Here is a 24,737-nt window from a genome sequence, read left to right as displayed (position 1 = left end):
TTTTTAACTTTTTTGACACTCCAATTTTCTTTGGTAGTATTGCATACCTTTTCCAAATAATACTTCTTTTCATAGTTTTACCACTTACATATCTACAAGTTATAATGGCAGTTAATCTTCATCTCTTCCTTGATGGTGTGGTCGCAGGGTACAAAATAGCTTGAATTTTGGCAGAAATTCCATGAGCTTCCTGATCTTATTCACTCTTAATTTAGAGGCACAGAGTATTAAGATTGTAAAATTACTTTTCCACTCATGTGAGATAGAATTGAAGAAATGACTGGAATGAGATTAAAGATAGAAGAAGAAATGAAAAGACCTAAATAACCTGTTACAGGTTAACTGCTAGCAAATGATAGTGTCAGGATTGAAATCTGTCTGACTGCAAAGCCTTAGATCTTCTGGAATACCATGTGCCATTTAACGATTTCCATTATTCAGTATTATACAAAGTAGAAGTGTAGGGAATCAACATTCTTGGCAGTTAAATTTTGGGGAGAAGAACTGGTAATGTTTATTATTAGATATGACAATACAATATTAATAATACTATGCTAAATATAATAATATGGTAATTTGCAAAACATTTTGCCATTCATGATCTCATTTGAGAAAACATACTGCCATTACCCAATCCACCTATAGCTGGTGGGAAAAGATGCAAGGTGATAACAGGGGTAATTGTCAGCTCATGTGATAACTTTTCCAGTTAGTTAAAAACAAACAAAATTTGTTGTCTGTAAGCACATAATCCAGGTTCTATATGCTATTCCAGGTTCTGTGGATTTTTTTTTTTTTTAATGTTTATTTATTTTTGAGACAATGCGAGAGACAGAGTGCAAGCAGCGGAGGGGCAGACAGAGTGAGACACAGAATCTGAAGCGGGCTCCAGGCTCTGAGCTGTCAGTCCAGAGCCCAATGTAGGGCTCGAACTCATGAACTGTGAGATTATGACCCAAGCCAAAGTCGGATGCTCAACTGGCTAAGCCACTCAGGCACCCCCAGGTTCTGTGGATTAATTAAGTCTAGTGTCCTCTCTTTTAGAGTTGTACATTCTCATGGGAGAGATTATCAGTGTAGGCTTCATAAAGAAATCTAGGGCCTACCAAGCTTCAGGGTCTTAGGAATTTAGACTTTCTTAGTATTATATTGGGTTCATGTTTTAAAAACATAAACTTAAAGAAAAATTATCTTTTTATTGTAGTAAAGTACATATAACATAAAATTTACACATTTAACCATTTTTTTTTTAATGTTTATTTTGAGAGAGAATGAGCACACACGCACATGCACTAGCTGGGGTGGGGCAGAGGGAGAGAGAGAATCCCTAGCAGGCTCCATGGTCAGCAGGGAGCCTGAAGCAGAGCTCAGTCTCACAACGTGAAATCATAAGCTGAGATGAAATCAAGAATCGGATGCTTAACTGACTGAGCCACCCAGACACCCCCCATTTTAACATTTTTAACTGTACAGAGCTCAGTCGCATTTAGCATCTTCACATTGTTGTGCAAACATCTCCAGATTTTTCTCATCATCCCAAACTAAATTTCTTTATACATTAAACAATAACTCTCCATTCTCTTTTACTCCCAGCCCCTAGTAGCCACTATGCTACTTTCTGTCTCTATGAATTTGACTGTTCTGGTTACCTCAAATAAGTGGAATCATACAATATTTATCTTTTTGAGATTGATGTATTTCTTAGCTTGCCTTCAAGGCTCATCCATGTTAGAGCATGTATCAGAATTTTGTTCCTTTTTTTTTTTTTTTTTTTTTTTTTTTTTTTCAACGTTTTTTATTTATTTTTGGGACAGAGAGAGACAGAGCATGAACGGGGGAGGGGCAGAGAGAGAGGGAGACACAGAATCGGAAACAGGCTCCAGGCTCCGAGCCATCAGCCCAGAGCCTGACGCGGGGCTCGAACTCACGGACCGCGAGATCGTGACCTGGCTGAAGTCGGACGCTTAACCAACTGCGCCACCCAGGCGCCCCAGAATTTTGTTCCATTTTAAGGCTGAATAATATTCCATTGTTAGGACATTTTTTGATTATTGATTAATTTTCTTTTAGGTATGTTCAGATTTTTTGTTTGAAGTAAGTTTTGGTAGTTTGTGTTTTTCTAGGAATTTTGTCATTTCATCTAGGTCATCTAATACGTTGGTGTACAATTGTAGTTCTACAATTGTAGAAAAAAATTTGTAGTTTTTTCTTTTAGTGTTGTTATTTGTAAAAGGTTGGTAATTGTGTCCCTACTTTCATTTCTTTTTTTTTCCTTCTGCTATAAAACTTTTGTTTATTTGTTTTTCGGGGTTTTTTTTATTTATTTTTTTAATTTACATCCAAGTTAGTTAGCATATAGTGCAACAATGATTTCAGGAGTAGATTCTTTGAAATGCCCCTTACCCATTTAGCCCATCCCTCTTCCCATACTGCCTCCAGTAACCCTCTGTCCTCCATACTTAAGAGTCTCTTATGTTTTTGTCCTCCTCCCTGTTTTTATATTAGTTTTGTTTCCCTTCCCTTATGTTCATCTGTTTTGTCTCTTAAAGTCCTCATATGAGTGAAGTTATATGATATTTGTCTTTCTCTAATTTCGCTTAGCATAATACCCTCTAGCTCCATCCACGTAGTTGCAAATGGAAGATTTCATTCTTTTGATTGCCGAGTAATACTCCATTGTATATATATACCACCTCTTCTTTATCCATTCATCCATCGATGGATATTTGGGCTCTTTCCATACTTTGGCTATTGTTGATAGTGCTGCTATAAACATTGGGATGCATGTGCCCCTTTGAAACAGCATGCCCGTATCTTTTGGATAAATACCTAGTAGTGCAGTTGTTGGATCATAGGGTAGTTCTATTTTTAATTTGAGGAACCTCCATACTGTTTTCCGGAGTGGCTGCACCAGTTTGCATTCCCACCAGCAGTGCAAAAAGAGATCCTCTTTCTCCGCATCCTCACCAACATCTACTGTTGCCTGAGTTATTAATGTTAGCCATTCTGACAGGTGTGAGGTGGTATCTCATTGTAGTTTTGAGTTGTATTTCCCTGATGATGAGTGATGTGGAGCATTTTTTCATGTGTTGGTTGGCCATGTGGATGTAGTCTTTGGAGAAGTGTCTATTCATGTCTTTTGCCCATTTCTTCACTAGATTTTTTTTGGGGGGGTGGGTGTTGAGTTTGATAAGTTCTTTATAGATTTTGGATACTTTTTATCTGATATGTCGTTTGCAAATATCTTCTCCCATTCCTTGGTTGCCTTATAGTTTTGCTGATTGTTTCCTTCACTGTGCAGAAGCGCTTTATTTTTTGAGGTCCCAATAGTTGATTTTTGCTTTTGTTTCCCTTGACTCCAGAGACATGTTGAGTAAGAAGTTGCTGTGGCCTAGGTTAAAGAGGTTTTGGCTTCGTGGGTTTTGATGGCTTCCTGTCTTACATTTAGGTCTTTCATCCATCTTGAGTTTATTTTTGTGTATGGTGTGAGGAAGTAGTCCAGGTTCATTTTTCTGCATGTTGCTGTCCAGTTTTCCCAGCACCACTTCCTGAAGAGACTGTCTTTATTCCATTGAACATTCTTTCCTGCTTTGTCAAAGATTAGTTGGCCATACATTTGTGGGTCCATTTCTGGATTCTCTATTTTGTTCCATTGATCTGAGTGTCTGTTTTTGTGCCAGTACTGTACTGTCTTGATGATTATAGCTTAGGACTACAGCTTGAAGTCTCACTACTTTCATTTCTGATTTGTGTCTTCTGTTTTCTCCCCTTAGTCTGCTAAAAGATTTGTTGTCAATTTTGTTGATTCTTTTTTAAAAAGTAATTATTGGTTTTGTTAATTTCACTATTAATTTTCTATTCTTAATTTTGTTTATCTGCTACTCTAATCTCTGTTGTTTCTTTCCTTACGGTTGTTTCTTTCCAAACTAAGCTCTGGGCTTAGTTTGCTCTTTTTTTCCTAGTTCCTTGGGGTGACAGCTGGGCTATTGATTTGAGACCTCTCTCTTTCTCTCTTTTTAAGTTTATTTATTTTGAAAGAGAGAGCACAAGAGGGAAAGGGGCAGAGAGGAAGAGAGACAGAATCCCAAGTGGGCTCTGCACCATTAGCACAGAGTCCGATGTGGGACTCGAACTTGAACTACAAGATCATGACATGAGCCAAGATCAAGAGTTGGATGCTTATGAGGTGCCTGGGTGGCTCAGTAAGCGACAGACTTTGGCTCAGGTTAGGATCTTGCAGTTTACAAGCTGGAGCCCGACGTTGGCTCTGTACTGACAGTTCGGAGCCTGGAGCCTGTTTCCGATTCTGTGTCTTCCTCTCTCTGTGTGCCCCTCCCCCTGCTTGTTTTCTCTTGTTTTCTCTTGTTTTCTCTCTCTCTCTCTCTCAATTAAATAAAACATTGAGAAAAAAAAAGTCAGATCCCCCAAGAGATCTTTCTCCTTTTTTTACATAGGCATTTACAACTAAAATTTTTCTGAGTACTGCTTTTGCAAAATCCTTTAAGTTTTGGTTGTTGTTCATTTTTATTTGTCTCAATGCATTTTTTCTAATCTCCCTTGTGATTTCTTCTTTGACTCCTTGTTTTTGTTTTTGTTTTTTTTAAAGAATATGTTATTTTAATCTCTTTGACATCAACTGTAGCAACTTCTTACTAGATACATCTCTGGAGGCAAGGGAAACAAAAGCAAAAATGAACTATTGAGACTTTATCAAGATAAAAAGCTTCTGCACAGCAAAGGAAGTAGTCAACAAAACTAAAAGACAATCTTTAGAATGGGAGAAGATATTTGCGAATGACATATCCAACAAAGGATTAGTATCTAAAATCTATAATGAACTTATCAAACTCAACACCCAAAAAACAAATAATCCAGTTAATAAATGAGCAGAAGACATGAATAGACATTTTTCCAATGAAGACATCCAGATGGCTAACAGACACATGAAAAGATGCTCAACATCACTCATCATCAAGGAAATACACATCAAAACTACAATGAGATACCACCTCACACCTGTCAGAATTGCTCAGACTAACAACACTGGAAACAAAAGATGTTGTCAAGGAAGTGGAGAAGGGGGAACCTTCTTACACTGTTGGTAGGAATGCAAACTGGTGCAGCCACTCTGGAAAACAGCATGGAGTTTGCTCAGGAGGTTAAAGATACAACTACCCTATGACCCAGCCATTACACTACTAGGTATTTTCCCAAAGGATGCAAAAATACTGCTTCAAAGGAATATATGCAGCCTGATGTTTACAGCAGCCTTATCAACAGTAGCCAAATTGTGGAAAGAACCCCATATGTACATCAACTGATGAATGGAAAAAGAAGATATCACACACACACAGTGGAATATTATTCAGCCACCAAAATGAATGAAATCTTTGGGTGTTTGGCTGGCTCAGCCAGAAGAGCATGTGGACTTTTGATCTCAGGGTCATGAGTTAGAGCCGCATGTGGGGTGTAGAGATTATTTAAATAAATAAATAGCTTTTTTTTTTTTTTAATGAAATTTACTATTTGCAATGACGTGGATGGAGCTAGAATATATTATGCTAAGTGGAATAAGTCAGAGAAAGACACATACCATATGATTTCACTCATATGTGGAATTTAAGAAACACAACAAACGAAGAAAAAAAGAGAAACAGACCAAGAAACAGACTCTTACCTATAGAGAATGAACTGAGGGTTGCTGGATGGGACGTGGGTGGGTGATGGGTTAGATGGGTGATGGGTATTAAGGAGGGCACTTGTTGTGATGAGCATTGGGTGTTATATGTAAGTGATGAATCACTAAATTCTACTCCTGAAACTAATACTATACTGTATATAAACTAACCGGAATTTAAATAAAAACAAAAAAGAAAGCATATTATTTTCAACATACTTGTGAACCGTGTTTCTTCTATTATTGATCTTGTTTCATTCCATAGTGGCTGGTTTGTATGATTTCAGTCTCTCTAAGTTGCTTAAGTTGTTTTTTTTATCTAACATATAGTTCTGGAGAATGTTTCATGTGCAGTTTGTATTCTGCTCTTGGTGGTGGAGTGAGCTTTGTACATCTGTTACATCTAATTCATTTATGGTGTTGCTCATGTCTTGCATTTTCTTATTCATCTTCTGTTTAATTGTTTAGTTCATTTATTGAAAGTGGGTTATTGATGACCCCATTATTTTAGAACTCTCTGTTTCTCCATTTATGTCATTTTTTACTACAAATATTTTGGAGCTGTGTTGTTAATGTGTTGTTTATAATTGTTGCACCTTCTTGATGAGTTGACCGTTTTATCAATGTCATCAATATGTCCTGTTTTTCTTTGTCTCTTCTAACCATTTTACTGATTTTGCCTGATGTTAGTATAGCCACGTCAGCTCTTTTTTCCATGGAATATCTTTCATTCTTTTAACATTTTTATGTCTGTGGATCTGAAGTGACTCTACACTGCATATAATTGGATCAATTTTATTAATCCATTTTTCAGATCTCTACGTTTTATTAGTGACTAATTCATTTACATTTAAAGTGAATACTGCATGTAAAGACATCTGCCATTGTTCTATTTTCTGTATGTCTGATTTTTTTCTGTTCCTCATCTCCTACATCATTGCCTTCTATTGTATTTAATGGATTATTTTATAGTGTACTGTTTTGATTCCCTCTCTTAATTCCTTTTCCATATATTGTCATTTTCTTATTGTCATCATCCTGGGGATTATATTTAACATCCTAAACTGATAACAGTCTAGGTTGAATTGATACAGTTTACTGTCAGAAGCATACAAAAATTGCTTTTATACAGATCTATTTTCTTCTGTGTTGTTGTCACAAATTGTATCTGTATATATTCTGTGCTTATTAACATAAATTTATAATTATTTTACCCATTTTATTTTAAGTCATATAGGGGGATAAGTGGGTTTATTTTTTTTTTAAGTGGATTATATAACAAAAATATATAAAGCTGGCTCTGACATTTATCAGTGTAGTTACTTTTATTTCTTTATTTCTTTGTAAAGGTTTGAGTTAGTGTCTAGTGTCCTTTCATTTAAACCTTAAAAACTCTAACATTTCTTGCCAGACAGGTTTACTAGCAACAAACTCCTCTTTCTTTTATCTGGGGATATCTTAATTTCCCTGCAGTTTTGAAGATAATTTTGCTGGATATAGAATTCTTGCTTGACTGTTGTTTTCTTTCAGCACTTTAAATATGTCATTCCACTGCCTTCTGACCTTCAAAGTTTTTGCTTAGAAATAGGCTCTTGATCTTATTGAGGATTTCTGATGTACGATAAGTCAGTTTTCTGTTGTTTTCAAGATTCTTTGTCTTTTCAAAGTTTATTATAACATGTCATGGTGTGGATCTGAATTTCTTACTTGGAGTTCATTGAGTTCTTAAATGTATAGATTCTTAAATTTCATCAGTTGGTTAGTTTGGAGCCATTATTTCTTTAAATATTCTTTCTGCCCCTTTCTCTACTTCCCTGGGACTTTCCTAATGTATATGTTGGTATGATTTATGGTGTCCCAAAAGTTGACTTTTTCATTGTTTGCTTCTTTTCCTCTACTTGATAATTTCAGTGGTCCTATCTTTAAGTTCACTGGTTCCTCTGGCTACTCAAATCTGCTGTTGAACCCTTGTACATTTTTACTTTTAGCTATTGTACTTTTCAGTACCAGAATTTCTATTTGGTTCCCTCTTTTTCCTTTTTGGTATGTTCTATTTGTTAAGATATCATACTCCTCATTTAGTTTTTGTCCATGGTTTCCTTGAGCACATTTAAGGCAATTTATTTAAAGTCTTTGTTTAATAAATCTAATACCTGGGTTTCCTCAGAGATTTTTCTGTCATTTTCTGTGAATAGGCCTTACTTTTTCTGTTTCTTAATATGCTTTGTAATTTTTTATTAAAAACTGGACATAATAAATATTACAGTGTTATAAACTCTGGAAATCCGATTTCTCCCCTTCCAGGTTTGCTATTATTGCTTGCTGTGGGCTTCAGTCATCCATTTGTTTAGTGACTTTTCCAGACTACTTTTACAAAGTCTGTATTCTTTGTCATGTGTGATCCCCGAAGTTCCTTTTCCATTATTATCTCATTGGTCAGCCAGTTACAGTTCCTGGAATGCCAACATTTACTAGCTTCTCTCTTCATTAAACATTCCCCTGCTTGTTGCAAGTCTTTTCTTAGATTTCAGAGTTATGAAAAAGTTGCTTATGATAGTTTTTGCCTGCATAATAGTTATTTCAGTGGAAAGGTAGCTTCTTAGAGTTCCTTACTCTGCCATGTTTTTATGGCGTCACCTGGATTCTTTCTTATAGAACATGGTTCCTATATTCCCAGTTATTTATTGAAAGGTAAATTTTTATAAATAGACTACTGTATATATCAATGGTAATTCTGTAAAGCTATCTTTATACTTACTCTTATTTATTAGTTCTGATGTGATTATATGGTATCTATAAAGCCTAAATGTTGTACTTTAAAAGCAGAAGAAATACTACTTTTATAATTCTCCCAGGATTTCCCCTACTTGTACCTCAAAATTTAAACAGAATTTGTCCCATTTTAAAACTGTTCTGAAATGGCATGTTATCTGTATTTCCTTATTTATTTATTAATGTTTGAGAGAGAGCACATGTGAGCAGGGGATAAGGACAGAGGGAACAAGAGAGAGAATCTTAAGCAGGCTCCACCCTCAGTGCGGAGCCTGATACAGGGCTCAGTCTCATGAGCATGAGATCACAACCTGAACCAAAATCAAGAGTAAGGCACTTAACTGAGTCACCGAGGTGCCCCTACTGTGTTATCTATGAAAAGACTAGATACATCTGAAATAGCAAGAAAAAAATCACCAAGCATGCTCTGCTTCCTTTTAAAACATTTTTATATGATAATTTTCAAGTAGGGTTTTTAGCCTCAACACTAGACCAGATAAGTCTTTTTGTGTGTGGCTTACCCTGAACTTTCTTGGATGTTTAGTGGTTCCCTGGTCTCTACCCACTAGATGCCAGGAGCATACCTCCCTCAGTTATAAGAGCTCAGTCATTGCCAAATGTCCCAGAGGGAGGCAAAGTTGTTTTAAAAATGGGAACCACTGTTTAAAAGTACAATTTATGCCAAGACCATAATTGGCTTACATACTTTATAAGAAGAAGCAACTTTCCTCCCACTTCATTTTACAAATTAGGCAGTTAGTAGTATTAGGAAGCTAGAATTGTCTAGTCAGGACTGCAGTTCTCCTGGTCGTTAAGAAGAGAGAATGGTGGAAAAGGTCTTTTCTCATTCATTTTTAGTTAATATTATAGCTTCTTAGGGTTAAATATGTTTCATTCTCAGATTCATCAGATATTTCACTGTATCTGTGATGCGCATCAATAGTTATTTCTTGCCTGGAATACCCAGATGATTCATTAGAAAAATGATTCCTTTATATAAAAGATTAAGACTGTGAAACCAGGTCAATTATTTTTTGTTGCTCATCTTCATCTTTTTTAAAGAAACATGAGATGATTATATCTAAAATAATTATTCAATGTTTAGTTGATATTTCCATAATGTTTTATTAATACTACTGTATCTTTAAAAAGCTTTTTCTCTAAAATGTATTTTTAGGTGTATTCTCTGTAGCCTATTCAAGTTCCAAAATAAAATAGTTGTAATATTAGTTTCATGTTATTTTCTCCCATATTATGACGATTTAAGCATTGCCGTATATACTTATTAAATGAGGGGCCTGGGTGGCTTTGTTGGCTGAGTGTCTGACTCTTGGTTTCAGTTCAGGTCATGATCTCACAGATCCTGGGTTTGAGCCCCATGTTGGTATCTGTGCTGCGGGTATGCAGACTGCTTGGGATTCTATCTCTTTGCCCCTCCCCCACTTGAGTGCACGAGCACACGCTCTCTCTCTGTCTCTCAAAATAAATAAACTTAAAATTTTTATGAGTCTTGCTCTCCATCACATTTATAACTCTCGAAGATTCTGTGTACATGTTTTGTATCTCTACCCTCTTTTCCTAACAGCCATTTCATAAATACCTCATGGAGTCATCATTTAATGACTTGATTCAGGGAAGGTAGCTAGACTGAAAATAAAATTCAAAATACATTGCTCCTTGTGACTTAGTCTTATAGAGATATTGAGTTGGGGGGAGGGGTGGATACTAACCATCTAAATTCTAGATTAATAAATATATTTCAGTACCAAATGTTATATCCAGGACTACTAAGAGGTAGGTAACCTTGATTTCTAGTTTGTTACAGAGCAGATTAACAGAATATTTCATTTGAAATCAATCAGTTTTGAGTACAATTTATTATGCTGTGGTTTCTGCAAAGTCTTTTGTAGAGTCCTGACTGTTTTTGCATATTTATATTATGGTATATTCTAAAACCTTTATACTTGCAATATTCAAATTAAACTTGAAGTATAGATGATAATTATAGGAGATAATTGTTTCATAGAATTGTAATGGTCAATATCAGTTGATTAATAGCCCTAATAAAATTGGGTGAAATAGGATTCAACCCATTTGGAATTTGGTTTGCAACTTATTTGTATGTAAGAAACTTAGTAGTTGGTATGGAATCTTTGCTTCACTTTATTTTTATATTAAATTTGAAGTAAACTACTAATTTTGTTTCCATTTTTAGCTGTAGCGCCAGTTGTACCTGATTTAAGTAGCGACATTGATACAAGTAATTTTGATGACTTGGAAGAAGATAAAGGAGATGAAGAAACATTCCCTATACCTAAAGCTTTTGTTGGCAATCAGTTACCTTTTGTAGGATTTACGTATTATAGCAATCGTAGGTAAGTATGCTAAACATTGATTTTAGGGGTAAGTACTAATTTTGTAGTCTATTATTAGGGATATCTCAAAGTCACTTTAAGAACATTTAATGGTATATGAAGAGATATCTTAATATGCCATTTTTCAGTGATGTATGATACTTGTATTATTCCATATTTCATTTCTTTTAGACTCATCCATGATCAGGATATTGTGTTTCAGAAATCATTTACTGAATGATGCACTATATATGTGTTAAAGTTACAGCAATTGGGGCGCCTGGGTGGCTCAGTCGGTTAAGCGGCCGACTTCGGCTCAGGTCATGATCTCGCGGTCCGTGAGTTCCAGCCCCGCGTCGGGCTCTGTGCTGACAGCTCAGACCTGGAGCCTGTTTCAGATTCTGTGTCTCCCTCTCTCTGACCCTCCCCCGTTCATGCTCTGTCTCTCTCTGTCTCAAAAATAAATAAACATTAAAAAAAAAAAGTTACAGCAATTAATAAGTTAAAAGATTCTATTAATACTTATATTTTAGTTAATCTTGTTATCCAAAGAATTCTGGTTTTATAATACACTTTGGAAGAACATATAGTTTTCTAGCATTATCATCACTATATTGATGTTACAAAGGCCTGTAAGCTTTAGTAATTCAAAAATTAAGTGATCCCTCCCCAGAAACCACTAAATGAATTCACCATATCTTACAGCATTTAGACCTTGTGACCTTGGGCAAATAACTTCAACCTTTTGTGCTTCCATTTTCTCAAAAATAGGGATGATGATGATGATGATGGCGATGATACTTGTCTCATAGGATTATTGTAAGGGTTCATTATATCAATACAGTAGAACAGAACAATGTTTTGCATGGAATAAGCACTCACTGTTAGCTGTTATTAGTATGAGCTAATGTTAGCTTTAGTCTTCAAATGGATATGAGAAACAAATTAAACATTTAACATAATTTCAGTATGTTGAGCATTCATTCATTCATTCAAACAAACATATTTGCCAACTTATTTTTTGTCAGGTAGGGAGACAAAGATGAATAAGCACGCAGGGAGAAAGATGAATAAGATACAGTTATTAGTACCTTCTCTTAAGATGCTCATACACTAATGAGGAAATGAATATATTTTCAAGTGTAGCATTTTGTCATTGTAGTCAAAACTTTTTTATAAGACCCTATTCAGGCCAAGTTTAGAAAACAGGAAGGCAGATTAGTCCTGCCTTATGAGATTTCTCCAATAATACAACTGTAAGATAGTACTGAACACTTTTTGTTGTATCACCAACCAGGCCAGGCAGGTAGTACTTGACTTTGATTCTAAGAAAAGTCCAGTATTTTAATCCTTTTCCCACAATATTCGTGAATATGATATTGTAGCTATTTTATATTGAAATACACAGAGGAAAAAAAAATGCACAGACAAGTTTTTCAGAGTGGTTTTTGCTAAAGAGTTCTTTCTTTCTGTCTTCCTGTCTGTCTATATTTTTGTACTTTTTATCACTTATCCTCTGGCTTGCTTTCTGATCAGTTGTACTATTGATATAAACACCCCCCCCCCAGTGTTTTTGGATTTTATGTAGTTATATCAGTTAATCACTTTTTTTAGGTTTATTGATGTGAAAGTAATCTTGAATTAAATAAACATTGTACATACTATTTGTAGTAAATTGTTACATGATTATTTTCTCTAGTTTTTCCTGGCATCCATATGTTGCATATTCCAAACTAATTTCTGAGTTTCTCGAAAATAGAAATTGTACTCTGTTCTTCAGTACCACCACCTTATTGCATAATATAGTGTTGTTTAGTAATTGTTTATGACATGGTTGAAGGTGTGGTTGATCTTAAAGAATCAGCAAAATACTGATTAGCCTTAGTATAAAATGTAAGTATAATTTGAATTATTGGCATGAAATAGAAAACTTCTGAAATTCTTACTCCTGAAATCCAAACATACTTTCAGTTACCAAGGGTAGAGATCTTTATTGCTGAAATACAGCAAAATGAACAAAGATTGTTAATAGTCTAAAGGTTAAACTTCTAGCTACATTTGTAATAATCTAAAACCTTTCGTAAAGAGCTATCTAAATGACCAGATTCTATATGAAAGCAACGATGTAATATACAAAAGGACTTTGGGGGGGGTGGGGGGTGGAGTGAAAGAATGAATGGATGCCTACATTTGGTGTCCTTAATTTCCAGTGCTGCATTTTGAGAAAGTTATATTATTAACTTTGCAGAGGCTAAATATTAACTTCAATTTATGTAGCATATTAAAATTTAGAAGATCTCTTAGAAAATGGTCTGATTTCCTATCTAATTCAGATTCTACTGGCATTGCCATATGCTTTTATTTACATCACATAATGTGGAATCTCACACTGAATTTCTGAGACAGTAGTTAATGGAATGAAATTGTACTACATCTAGAATTTGTCATTTGTTACATGAGACCTTTATTCTACAAACCTGCTACACAGTGCCTGAAAACTGTCTTCTGATTATTTTATTCTCTAGTTGATCTGAATAATTTTCCAAGGAAAACATAAAAATGGCATATTTTCCTTTTTTTTTTTTTTAGAACACTGTTAAAGGAACTTATCTTCTGTTTTTTACTAGTAGTGAATATGTAGTGCATTATCAGTTGCCCTAAAACAGCTAGGAAGTATATGGAGCTATTTGATATCTTTTTGAGAGTGTTCTACTGATTGACCACGGTGGCAACTATAGTGGCGGTGATGGTAGAAGTATTAATAGTGGTAGTTGTAGCATGGTAGAGGAAGTAGCAGAAGCAGTAGAAAAGGCAGCAGTAGTACCTTCCCTTTATATAACATTTGAGAGCTTAGAAAATCTTTTTCATATGATCTATTTAGATGTGTTTAATAATCTCATAAGATATCTAAAGACTTCTAAAGATCACTACTATCTTATATGTTACCTACCTTTATAGTGAATATAAAGCCTTGGAGTCTCAAAAGGTTAGCAGGACATCACCAGAACTTAGGTTATGTTAACTATTTAGGCAAAAACTCTTTTTTGCCCATAAAGGCAATATCATTCTTGGCTGAAGAGTAATTTGGGGCAGAGAGAAAAGCTGTGCACATTTCTGTAGAAATCAACAATTCCTTATCCCCAATCCCTATTGCAAAAAGCTCTAAAAACTCTAAATACTTTAGTGATTTGTTTGGTGGCAAAAGCTGCCATAGCCTGCTCTCATGGCCGAAAACCTAATCTGAACTAACTCGAGACTATTTATAGTTTTTATTTATCCTACTTGGTATGAATAGTCATATGTGTGGCTGCAGGGATAGTAAGGTATATGATTACAGAGTGCTGCTCCGAGCTAACTGGGGGTTTTATTTAATGTATGTATCACTTTTATACATATGTATCTTTATATAAAATCTTTATATAAAGAGTCATGAACTTGTACTCAATTTTTCAAAAGCAGAACAAGCACAATACTAAAGCAAAAAATAAGTGTGTAGTATATGTTACTGGTTATTGAATATTGAAGAGGTTTTTGGTTCTTTTAGTTCTAAAAACTCTTTTTCTCTCAGATACTTATCTTCAGCAAATCCTAATGATAACCGAAGTAGCCCCAATGTGGATAAAAGCTTGGTATGTATTTTTGTCATATTTTTTAAAAAGTTATTTTGTGGACAGTGTGTTTTGTGTGCATGATATTAAGTACACATTAAGTAAGTAAACATATTTCTTTTGATTGTGTAGTTAGTGAACTTAAATTTTGATAGTATTTTTTAACCTACTATCTCCTTCCAATTTGATTTCTTGCCTGAATATCAAATGGGATACTTTATGTGGAGATAATTAATTAACTATAAATTGCTACACAAATTGACAGTGGCAGTCTTTCTAATCTTTAGAATTAGGAATTTATGGTAAATCAAGGTATCAGTACAGGTCTTGAGAAGAAAACAGGTAACATAAACAAAAGACTTAACTAAAGAGAGTGTTGTATATATGATGAAATATACATAACATAAAATTTACCATTTTAGCCATTTTTAGGTGTATAGTTCTGTGGTAATGGGGGCGCCTGGGTGGTTCAGTCGGTTAAGCGTCTGACTTCGGCTTAGGTCATGCTCTTACGGTTTGTGGGTTCAAGCTCCATGTCAGGCTCTGTGCTGATAGCTCAGAGCCTGGAGCCTGCTTTGGATTCTGTGTCTCCCTCTCTCTCTGCCCCTCTCCCACTTGTGCTCTGTCTCTCTCAAAAATAAATTCAAAAACATTTAAAAAAAAAAACACCTTCACATTGTTTTCTACCACCGTCTATCTCCAGAATTTTTCTTCATCCCAAACTAAAACTTTGTGCACATTAAACTCTTTATTCCACTACCCCCAGCCCTGAGTAATCACTATCCTACTTTCTCTGTCTCTATGAATTTGACTATTCTAGACACCTCATGTAAGTGGAATCGTACAATATTTGACTTTTTGTGATTGGGTTATTTCACTTAGCCATGGTTTCTCCATGTTGTAACATGTTTCAGAATTTGATTCCTTTTTAAGGCTGAACATATCACATTCTGTGTATACACTACATTTTGTTCGTTCATTAAAAGAGAGTTTAGTGAAAGGACTATTTACAGTGCCATGAGCAGGGTCAAGAGGAGCAATAAATAAAGGCTGTGAAAATACCCATTGATCAACAATAGTGGGAAACTATTGTCCCTAGTTTGAAAGGACAGGGAGAGACAGGTATTGTTGCCATAGTTCAGAAAAACCTAGCATCATCAAAGAGGAACATAGAATGTAGAACACTGCTATCACCACAGTAAGGCAATAAAAAGGTGGGGAGAATGAATACTTTCATTATCCCCACCTTTTGATTTCCTACTGGTGTCTCCCATTTATTAAAGTAGGACAGTAAACCCAGGTAATGCGGTCTATAGATTTCAAGCCAAAGGAAGGGTTGATTTCAAGGAGCATGGATTTCATGGCTAGAAAAGAGAGAAAGCAAATGGGAGAATAACCAGTATAGTCAGCACCATCTAATTTGTCCACTGAAAATTACTGTTATAAGTAATTATTAGAGACAGGAGTCCTTTTTATTGTCCATATAGCTCATGTTCATGGGACAGAGGTTAAAAAATCTTACTTAGATTTGAGAAGGTCCTTTAGAGTTGACCAGGACTTTTCTTAAAAATACTAAAAACAGTTGGGGCACCTGGTTGGCTCAGTTGGTAGAGCATGAGACTCTCAATCTTGGGGTCTTGAGGTCAAGCCCCATGTTGGGCATAGAGCTTACTTAAAAAAATATGTTAGAAATAATTATTTGGCCATCCTTGGAGAGTTCTTTGAACTCTGTGTATTGTGGCCTACATATTATTAACTGAGGAGGGGAGTGTAAGTAGCAATCATGTTTTAAAAGCTGATGTAATTCTCTTGCTTCTTAATATATTTACTCTTAAATGTAAGATTGAACAGGTGATGTGAAGGGAAAGTGGAAAAAGGGAGAGTGAACTGTGTGAGTACCTGTTAGCTGTTTTGACCATCTATGTCTTTTAAATTCTCATCCTATTAGAGCTATTCAAGTTACATAGTTAACAAGGGCTCAGAAATCTTTAAAGTTAAAGAATCTTTGACCTAGGGAATGTGACAATAAGGAGCTGCTGTAACCCAGCTCTCATGTATTACTTATCTGTGGGATTAGTGATACATCGGGCTTCAAAGAATATTTAGTGGAATTGTGTTTTCTTTGGGCTGATCTTGTTCAATGGTGATTGCCAGAAGTTTCTGTCAGTGGCTGCTGCTACCTTTTATCTTTTGCTCTGGTAAGAAAGATCACAGGGGAAGAAGAAAAATTTGATGTGCCTACTATATCTGTTAACAGCTAAATACAAAAGTCAGCTGATGTAATTTTCAACTCTTCCTTGAAAGCCTTCCAGCAAATGCTAATGAACAGCTTTGCAATTGACAAATATAATGAATAATTTTCATTCCTATCTTATTTTTCTTTTTTGCTGCAAATGACACTGATTAATCAGTTCCTCCTTCTATGAACTTTTGTAAACCTTTCATGTTCCCCTTCTTTCTTTTTTTCTTCCCACCTGTGTAGATTTTATTTTCCATCCCTTTGGCAGGATCTCTTCCCCCTTCTCCTCTTCTCTCCTCTTCTTCTCTCCCTCCCCTTTAATTATTAAATGTTTCTCAGGATGATTCTGATCTTGGCTCTCTGCTCATTTTTTGTAGGTAATCTCATGTGTGTGCAGCTTGCTCCTCTGAACTCCAAAGCTGTATCTCTCTTGTCTGTCTGTCTCTCTCTCTCTCTCTTTTCTCTCTCCTCGCCTTTTCCTCTCTCTCTCTCTCTCTCTCTCTCTCTCTCTCTGATTGGATTTCCTTTCCTGTCCTTCTGTCAGGCACAAGCACTTCATCCTATGCCAGAGCTAAACTCATCCTCTCTCTGTCCCCTCCCAAGCAGCTCTTATGTGTTCCATATCTTTTGTAATGGTACTCTGTTCTTTCTCTGTCTCTCTTTCTTTTTCTTTCTTTCTTTCTTTCTTTCTTTCTTTCTTTCTTCTGTTGACATTTTTTTTCAGAATCCCACTTTTTAACTTTTTAATTAGTTTTAAAAAACGTTTATTTTTGAGACAGAGGGAGAATGAACAGAGGAGGGGCAGAGAGAGAGGGGGACAGAGCATCCAAAGGAAGCTCTGTGCTGACAGCAGAAAGCGTAATCTGGGGCTTGAACTCATGAACCATGAGATCATGACCTGAGCCGAAGTCAGATGCTTAACCAACTGAGCCACCCAGGTGCCCCATCCCACTTTGATTTTTAAAAAATTTGTATTATTGAAGTACAGTTGACATACAATGATACATTAGTTTCAGGTGTACAATATAGTGACTTGACAATTCTATACATTACTCGATGCTCACTATAATAAGTGTAGTTACCAACTGTCATCATACATGTTATTATGTTATTGACTATTCCCTATGCTGTACTTTTTTGTCTCTTATTTCTAATCAGTTATTAGGTTAATTCTACCTTCTGAATGAGACAGTTATCCATTTCCTCCTCTTCATTCCTACAGCCTCTGCCTCATATCAAACCTATATGCTTTTTTGCTTGAACTGTCTCAAAAGCCTGTTAACTGGTTACTTTGAGTAGAATTTCTCTCCCCTCTATTCTTTTCACCTTATTGTTACTGAAGTGGCATTTCTAAAATGCAGAAACTAATAATAATAATAATAATAATAATAATAATAATAATAATGTTGCCTAGGTGACTCTGTCAGTTGGGTGTCCAGCTTTTGATTTTGGCTAAGGTCATGGCCCTAAGGTTGTGGGATTGAGCCCTATGCTCAACGTAGAGCCTACTTGAGATTCTCTCTCTATTTCTCTCTCTCTCTCTCTCTCTCTCTCTCTGTCTTCCCCCCCCCACCGTCTCTCTCTGTCCCCCTCCCCCTGCTCCTCTCCCCCACTTGCATTCTCTCTGTCTCTCTAAAGTAAAATGCAGATACTATATTGTTTCCCTTTTTAAAATGCTTATAGGTTAAAGTCCCTAACTCCTATTTTTGCATACAAGAATCATGGCCTCACTCACCTTTTCAGATTTTATGTGACTCATTCTCTCTGTTCTGGGCTCTGCCTATATTTGATTTCTTCCCATTTCCAAAATATATCATGTTTTCTTTCACCTCTCTACTTTTGGACTCAGTCATTCTGGCTAAAATGCCTTTCTTCTACCACCTTTTCTGCTTAGTAAATATCTCTCATATTTTAAGTCTCATTTCAAACATTACATTTTTGTGGCAGAATTAGACATGACCTCTTCCCTCCTTTGGAACACCTCATATATAACTTTATCATCACTACATTATATTGTAATATTTGTGTGTATGTCTTTGGATTATTGTAGGTTCTTTTCACCCTCCTATTCCTCTGTGCCTCTCTGTTTAACTCTTAGCTTCATAAGCACAGGGACCAAATCTTTTTAATTTTTTGTATTACTAATGTCTACCACAGTGCCTGACATATTTGTAGGTGTTGAAAAAATGCTTATTAAATTAATAATAAATTCAGATTGAAAGGAAAGGGGTAAGATTGAACCAAATAATTTATTCTTGAGTAGGTATAGAATAACATAAACTTGTTATTTTTAAGTTATCTATGAATATTCTTAGTAGGATGAGTTTTGTTTTGTTTTTGATTAAAGCAGGAAAATTTGCAAAAAACAATTTATAAGCTGGAAGAACAACTGCATAATGAAATGCAATTAAAAGATGAAATGGAGCAGAAGTGCAGGTGAGAATATACTTTGTATGTTTTTAACATTAAAGGTTGTACAGCAAATACTTTTTTTAAAACTCGCCTTCTATAAAACAGTTGAAAATTAATCAGAAATAAGATGGCGATATACGGTTACTGCTTATGTACATTCAATGAAGAATGTCTTGCCTAGAATTGGAAAGTAATATTTATGTTGGCATTAGTTATAGACATATTGTCCTCAGGATAGTTAAAGTGTATTTGTTCCTGGAAGTCTTTATTAAAAAACTATAGTGCCGATTCACTTAGTGCTTGATTTATTACTTTTTTCCTCCCATTTTAATTAGCTGACTGAAAAGGCAAATTAGATTACATTAAATGATGTGCTTTTTAAAATGTAAATGTTAAATATTAAAATTCACTAAATCTAATAAGAGCCTGTATATTTATGAAATATGTAATGATGAATATTATTTAAAATAACCTGGCACAATGCTGAGTTACTTATTAACTAAAACAATAACTTGATATTTTTTGTGGATACTATTGAATAAATTAAATAAGTAACACATTCAATAATAGGTAACATTCAACAAATGGAATTGGAAAACTGGCATTTTTGTGATTGGGCCAAAGAGGAAACAAGTAAAACTCTTATTGCATACCATTCCTGATAGACTAAATACATTAGTATATAGTGCAAACTTTTTTCAGAAAAGCACTTACATATTAGGAAATAATTAACTGATCTCAGGATTTGGAAGGAATTTCTAAGTATAAAATATGGAAATGCATAAATGTTGAGAAGTTTCTACATCCAAAATTAAACTAATGATAGTGGCAATGGAAATCAATTTGAGGAAGTAATAGGAATGGCCAAAGTGGTCTGTAATGATAAGGAAAATGTTAGAGGAGAGGAATGGGGGTGGAAAGATAAACAGAATGTAGATCTTGGTGGACTCTGTTTTTAACAAGCTAAGAAATTTGGAACTTATCCTAAGATGATGGAAAAACATTGAAAGTTATTAAGCTTAAAAAATTGATCAAATTTGCTTTTTAAAAAGAACACTCTAGTTAGTTGGCAGCACTTGACATTTATTCAACTAAATGGGAATGAAGGAGGAAGATGAGTCAAGGATGGTTCCTAGGTCATGTCCTTTCTTAGGGACACTTACAGTAGGAAGAAATTAATATTATAGGTAAGGGTGTGGAGCAGAGGGAGTAACATTTTGGGCTGAGTGATGTATTTGATGAAACATACATGTGAAACATTGCATATGCAGATTTGAAGCTCAGAATTCTGTTCAGAGCCAAAGAAAACAAAATGTGATGGAGATAATACACTCTTAGTTTATCTCAACTTTTCACCTTACTTGTTAAGTGGTATATTTACTGATCCATATATGCCACCTTTCTCTTCACTATGTAATCTTGTATAAAGGTTAAGTGGCTAATTTTTGTTTATTAGCAAGTATTGCATTAGGAAGTTCAGGGATCCTTAACCTGGAATCCATAGGGTCCCTCCCACAAAGGGTCCATGGATGAATTCAAGGTCCTTAAACTTGGATGAGAAAAAGTATTTTCCCTAACTTATAACTGATATTCAACATTTCCTTCCACTATGAACAAAAGCAGTTATCTACATCTATTAGCAGTAGCTAAATTTTTTTATTACTAATAGATACTACAAATATTTTTATTTATTATAGTTTATCATTTGTGCTCATCACTACTTTGAAATTACTGCTGCTAGATCTTGTGATTTAATATATTAATAAAGAAGCCACACATATTCCTGAAACACATTTTTTTAAAAAAGACTATATTTAATATATTTTTGGCTTTTTTAAATCCTTTTTTGCTTTAAAATATATTATTCTGAGAAAAACCCACAGGCTTTACCAGAGTGCCAAAGGGGATCCACAGCACAAAAACAGTTAAGACATCTTAGTTAAACGGAAAAGTAAAGAATGTGGTGTTGCACCCCTGAGCAATAAAAAGATAAACATATTTCTAATCTATATTGCTTTTGTTTTTACAGAACTTCAAACATAAAACTAGACAAGATAATGAAAGAATTGGATGAAGAGGTACTTTTGTTTTCTAATCAGAAGTTTCCCTGTTTGAGAGTTTTTCCTCTTTCAGATTGTTTTGTTTTCTAAGAAAATTGCATTGGAACTTTATAGGTTTAAATACAGAACAAAGTCAGAGAACTATGATGAAAGCCTCACTTTGGAGCTGTAGGTTCAAGTGATACAGATTAGATTAAACTTCAGTTTCCTTTGTGTAGTTTTATGCTAGAACCATGTTGAAATTTTAGTACATAAATTTCATTTCAGTTGTTCTTACTTAACATTTAAAAAGTGAGAAAGGAAAAGAGAATCAAATGGGATCCGAACTACATCAGAAAGAGACTGACAAATAGGAAGGAGGAAAGAATACAATTTAAAAAGGACTGACATTAACATAAGTTTATGTGATCAAATGAGTAATATATTGATTTTAGAATCATTCATGTTTTCTATGGTCACCTAGCAAGAAGTTTTTGTTACCAAGGAAAAATTTCATGATTCAGATGTTTGTTTGCAAATATATAATACATTGTCATTCCTTTTGATAAGCTTATAGATATCTTTCTACTCTGTGTATAAAGAGTACCCTTCAAAGAAATATACTTTCTATGGCCTTCTTATTGATCACTTCCTTTGTTGTTGTTGTTTTGTTTTTGGGGTTTTTTTGTTTGTTTTTTTTAGTTAATCTTTCTGGTGGTTTTTGTGCTATCTTAATTTTCTCTTGAGGAATAGTATCCGTCAGTTTTTTTTTTCATTTGTAGCTTTGTATATGCATATTTATGTAATACATATACATGTTATGCATATATGTATAATATTTTGCCAACTTGCCATTGGTCAGTGTATAATTAGTACTATTTATTTAAGTCTCTTTAAGAAATCCATTTTGCAAATCCTCAGCTTTGGGTATTTCATTTCTAAAAAACAGGTAAAATTCAAGTATGCTAAGTTTAAGATCAGTCCACTAAGAAAATAATAACATTCATAAATTTGTATCTGCCAAATAGACCTACAAAATATGTGAAGTAAAAGCCAATAAAACTGAAAAGATGAATAGACAGATCCATTATTATCACTGGAGACTTCAGTATCTATCACTCTCTAGACAGAGAATCCACAAACCTATAGGAAAGCTCAACCACACCATCAACCAACAAGATATGTTTAACATTTGTAGAATCCTCTGCCTGACAACAGTAAAATATACATTCTTTGCAAGCATTCAAGGAATACATACCAACATAGACCATATCCTGAGCAAACTTCTGCAAAAAAAAAAAAATTAAAATTATACAGAATGTGTTCTCTGACCAAAATGTAATCAAACTAGAATGACTAATATATCAAGCAATTCTGCAAACATATGGAAACTAAACAACACAGTTCTAACTAATCCATAGGTCAAAGAATACTTCTAAACGGGAATGAAAGGTTATGTTGGAATGTTAATTACATCTCATTACATTAGAGTTATGGCTCTTATTAAAAAAAAATGAAATCTTGCCATTTGCAACAACCTATATGGGCCCAGAGGGTTATATGCTAAGTGAAATAAGACAGGCAGAGAAAGACAGTTACCATATAATTTCACTTATATATGGAATCTGGAAAACAAACAAAAAAACAGACTCAAATACAGAGAACAAACTGATGGTTGCTGGTGATATGGGTAAAATTGGTGAAGAGGGTTAAGAGGTGCAAACTTCTAGTTACAAAATCATGGAGATGAAATGCACAGCATAGGAAATATAGTCAGTAATATTGTAATAACATTGTATGGTGACTATACTTACATGGTGAGCATGGAGTAATGTATAGAACTGTCATATCACTGTGCTGTACACCTGAAAAACTAATAGTTGTGTGTCAACTATACAATAATAAAATAAGTTATGGCTCTTCATCTTTAAAAAAAAATTTGAACAGTGAAAATGAAAATAAAACATCAAAATTTGTGGGATGCAGCTAACATAGTGTTCTAAGATAAATTTATGCAGTAAAGGCATACATTAGAAAAGACGAAAAATCTCAAATCAGTCATCTAAGCACCTACCTCAAGAACTTAGAAGAGTAAAATCAAAGCAAAAAGAAGGGAAGAGAAATAAAGATAAGAGTAGAGATCAGTGGAATTGAAAATAGAAAAACAATAGAGAAAATCAATGAAAACAGAAAGCTAGCTATTTGGAAAATTGACAGACCTTTAGCAAGATTGATAAAGGAAAAAGAGGACACAAATGATCAGTATCAGGAATAAAACAGGGCAAGCATATCACTATAGTCCCTCCAGATACCAAAAGGATCATAAAGGAATACTATAAACAATTCTAAACATGTAAGTGTGAAATCTAGGTGGAATGTAATAATTCTGCCAAAATACAAATTACCACAACTCACACAATGTGAAATAGATTAGTTGAATAGTCCTATATAACTATTAAAGTGAATTCATAATTTAAAAGTTTCCCAAAAAGTAATCTTCTAGGACCAGGTGGTTTTACTAGAGAGTTCCACCAAATGTTTTAAAAAGAATTAATACCAATTCTACACTATCTCTTCCAGAAAATATAAGAGAAGGGAACATTCCCCAGTGAGTTTTATGAGACTAGAATTACCCAGATGACAAAATCTAACAAAGACAGTACTACGAAGAAAATCATAAATCAGTGTCTCTCATTTACAGCCAACTGATTTTTTTACAAAGGTGCAAAAGCAATTTAATGGAGGAAAGAGTTTTTTAACAAGTGGTGCTGGAGCAATTAGATATTCATAGACCAAGACATGAACCTCAACTTAAGTCTCATACTTTATGCAAAAATTAATTCAAGATGGGTCATATTTAAAGGTAAACATGAAAATATAAAACTTTTAGGAAAAAAAAAATAAGTGAAAACCCTAGGGATCTACAGCTTGGTGAAAAGTTCTTAGACATGACACCACAAACATGATCCACATGAAGAAAAGTATTCAACAATTTGGACTTCATGAGAATTAACAATATTTGTTCTGTGAAAGAACATGAGAAGAGGATGAAATGACAAGAAATAGATTGGGAAAAAAATATTTGCAAACTATGTATATCACAAAGGACTCTATCTAGAATAAAGAACTCTAAAGCTCAGCAGTTGAATAAACAAATAATCCCATTTGAAAATTGGCAGAAGACATGTCATTCATCAGAGTGAATGACAAACATATGAAGAGATGCTCAATATCATTAGCCATGAGGGAAATGCAAATTTAAAACCACCATGAGAAATCACTTTATAATCATTAGAGCAAGTAAAATAAAAAATAGCATCAATACCAAAACTGGCAAGAATATAGAAAAACTATCACTCATGCATTGCAAATGGGAATTTAAAATTGTACAGCCAATCTGGAAAATACTGCTGCAGTTTCCTAAAATACTAAGCATGCATCTACCAGGCGACCCAGCAATTGCACTTGTGGGCATTTATCCTAGGGAAAAAAAAAACACAAAAACTTATATCCTTAAAAAACCTGTATACTGCTGTTCATAATAGCCTTATTTGTAATGCCAAAAACTAGAAATAATCAAAATGTCCTACCATAGGTGAATGGTTGAACGAACTTTGATACATTTATACCATGGAG

At 34.5% G+C, this 24,737-nt stretch overlaps 1 protein-coding gene and 1 long non-coding RNA gene across 5 annotated transcripts in view; one reads left to right on the top strand and one right to left on the bottom strand.

The window, feature by feature from the left end:
* Positions 1-24,737, top strand: part of ROCK1 (Rho associated coiled-coil containing protein kinase 1) — a 160,861-nt gene that overhangs the window by 71,798 nt on the left and 64,326 nt on the right. For 3 of the 4 annotated variants that reach the window (XM_019418335.2, XM_019418334.2, XM_053902481.1), the window contains 4 exons: positions 10,665-10,824; positions 14,372-14,432; positions 18,998-19,086; positions 21,092-21,140. In XM_019418335.2, the coding sequence (XP_019273880.1) occupies positions 10,665-10,824; positions 14,372-14,432; positions 18,998-19,086; positions 21,092-21,140 (359 nt within the window). The remainder of the gene's footprint in view (positions 1-10,664; positions 10,825-14,371; positions 14,433-18,997; positions 19,087-21,091; positions 21,141-24,737) is intronic. The other variant, XM_019418336.2, reaches the window with a different exon arrangement.
* LOC109248560 (uncharacterized) overlaps positions 16,442-24,737 on the bottom strand; it is a 47,906-nt gene continuing 39,610 nt past the window's right edge. Inside the window, exons 2-3 of the long non-coding RNA XR_002072116.2 lie at positions 22,360-22,387; positions 16,442-16,606 (exon numbers count right to left, since the gene is read on the bottom strand). This is a non-coding gene — a long non-coding RNA (uncharacterized LOC109248560). The remainder of the gene's footprint in view (positions 16,607-22,359; positions 22,388-24,737) is intronic.

This window comes from Panthera pardus, unplaced genomic scaffold, assembly GCF_024362965.1.
Source record: "Panthera pardus isolate Hobbes unplaced genomic scaffold, ASM2436296v1 HiC_scaffold_15, whole genome shotgun sequence".
NCBI classification, from domain to species: domain Eukaryota; kingdom Metazoa; phylum Chordata; class Mammalia; order Carnivora; family Felidae; genus Panthera; species Panthera pardus.
Note: the sequence above shows the minus strand (reverse complement) of the source record. Positions and strands in the feature narration are given on the sequence as shown.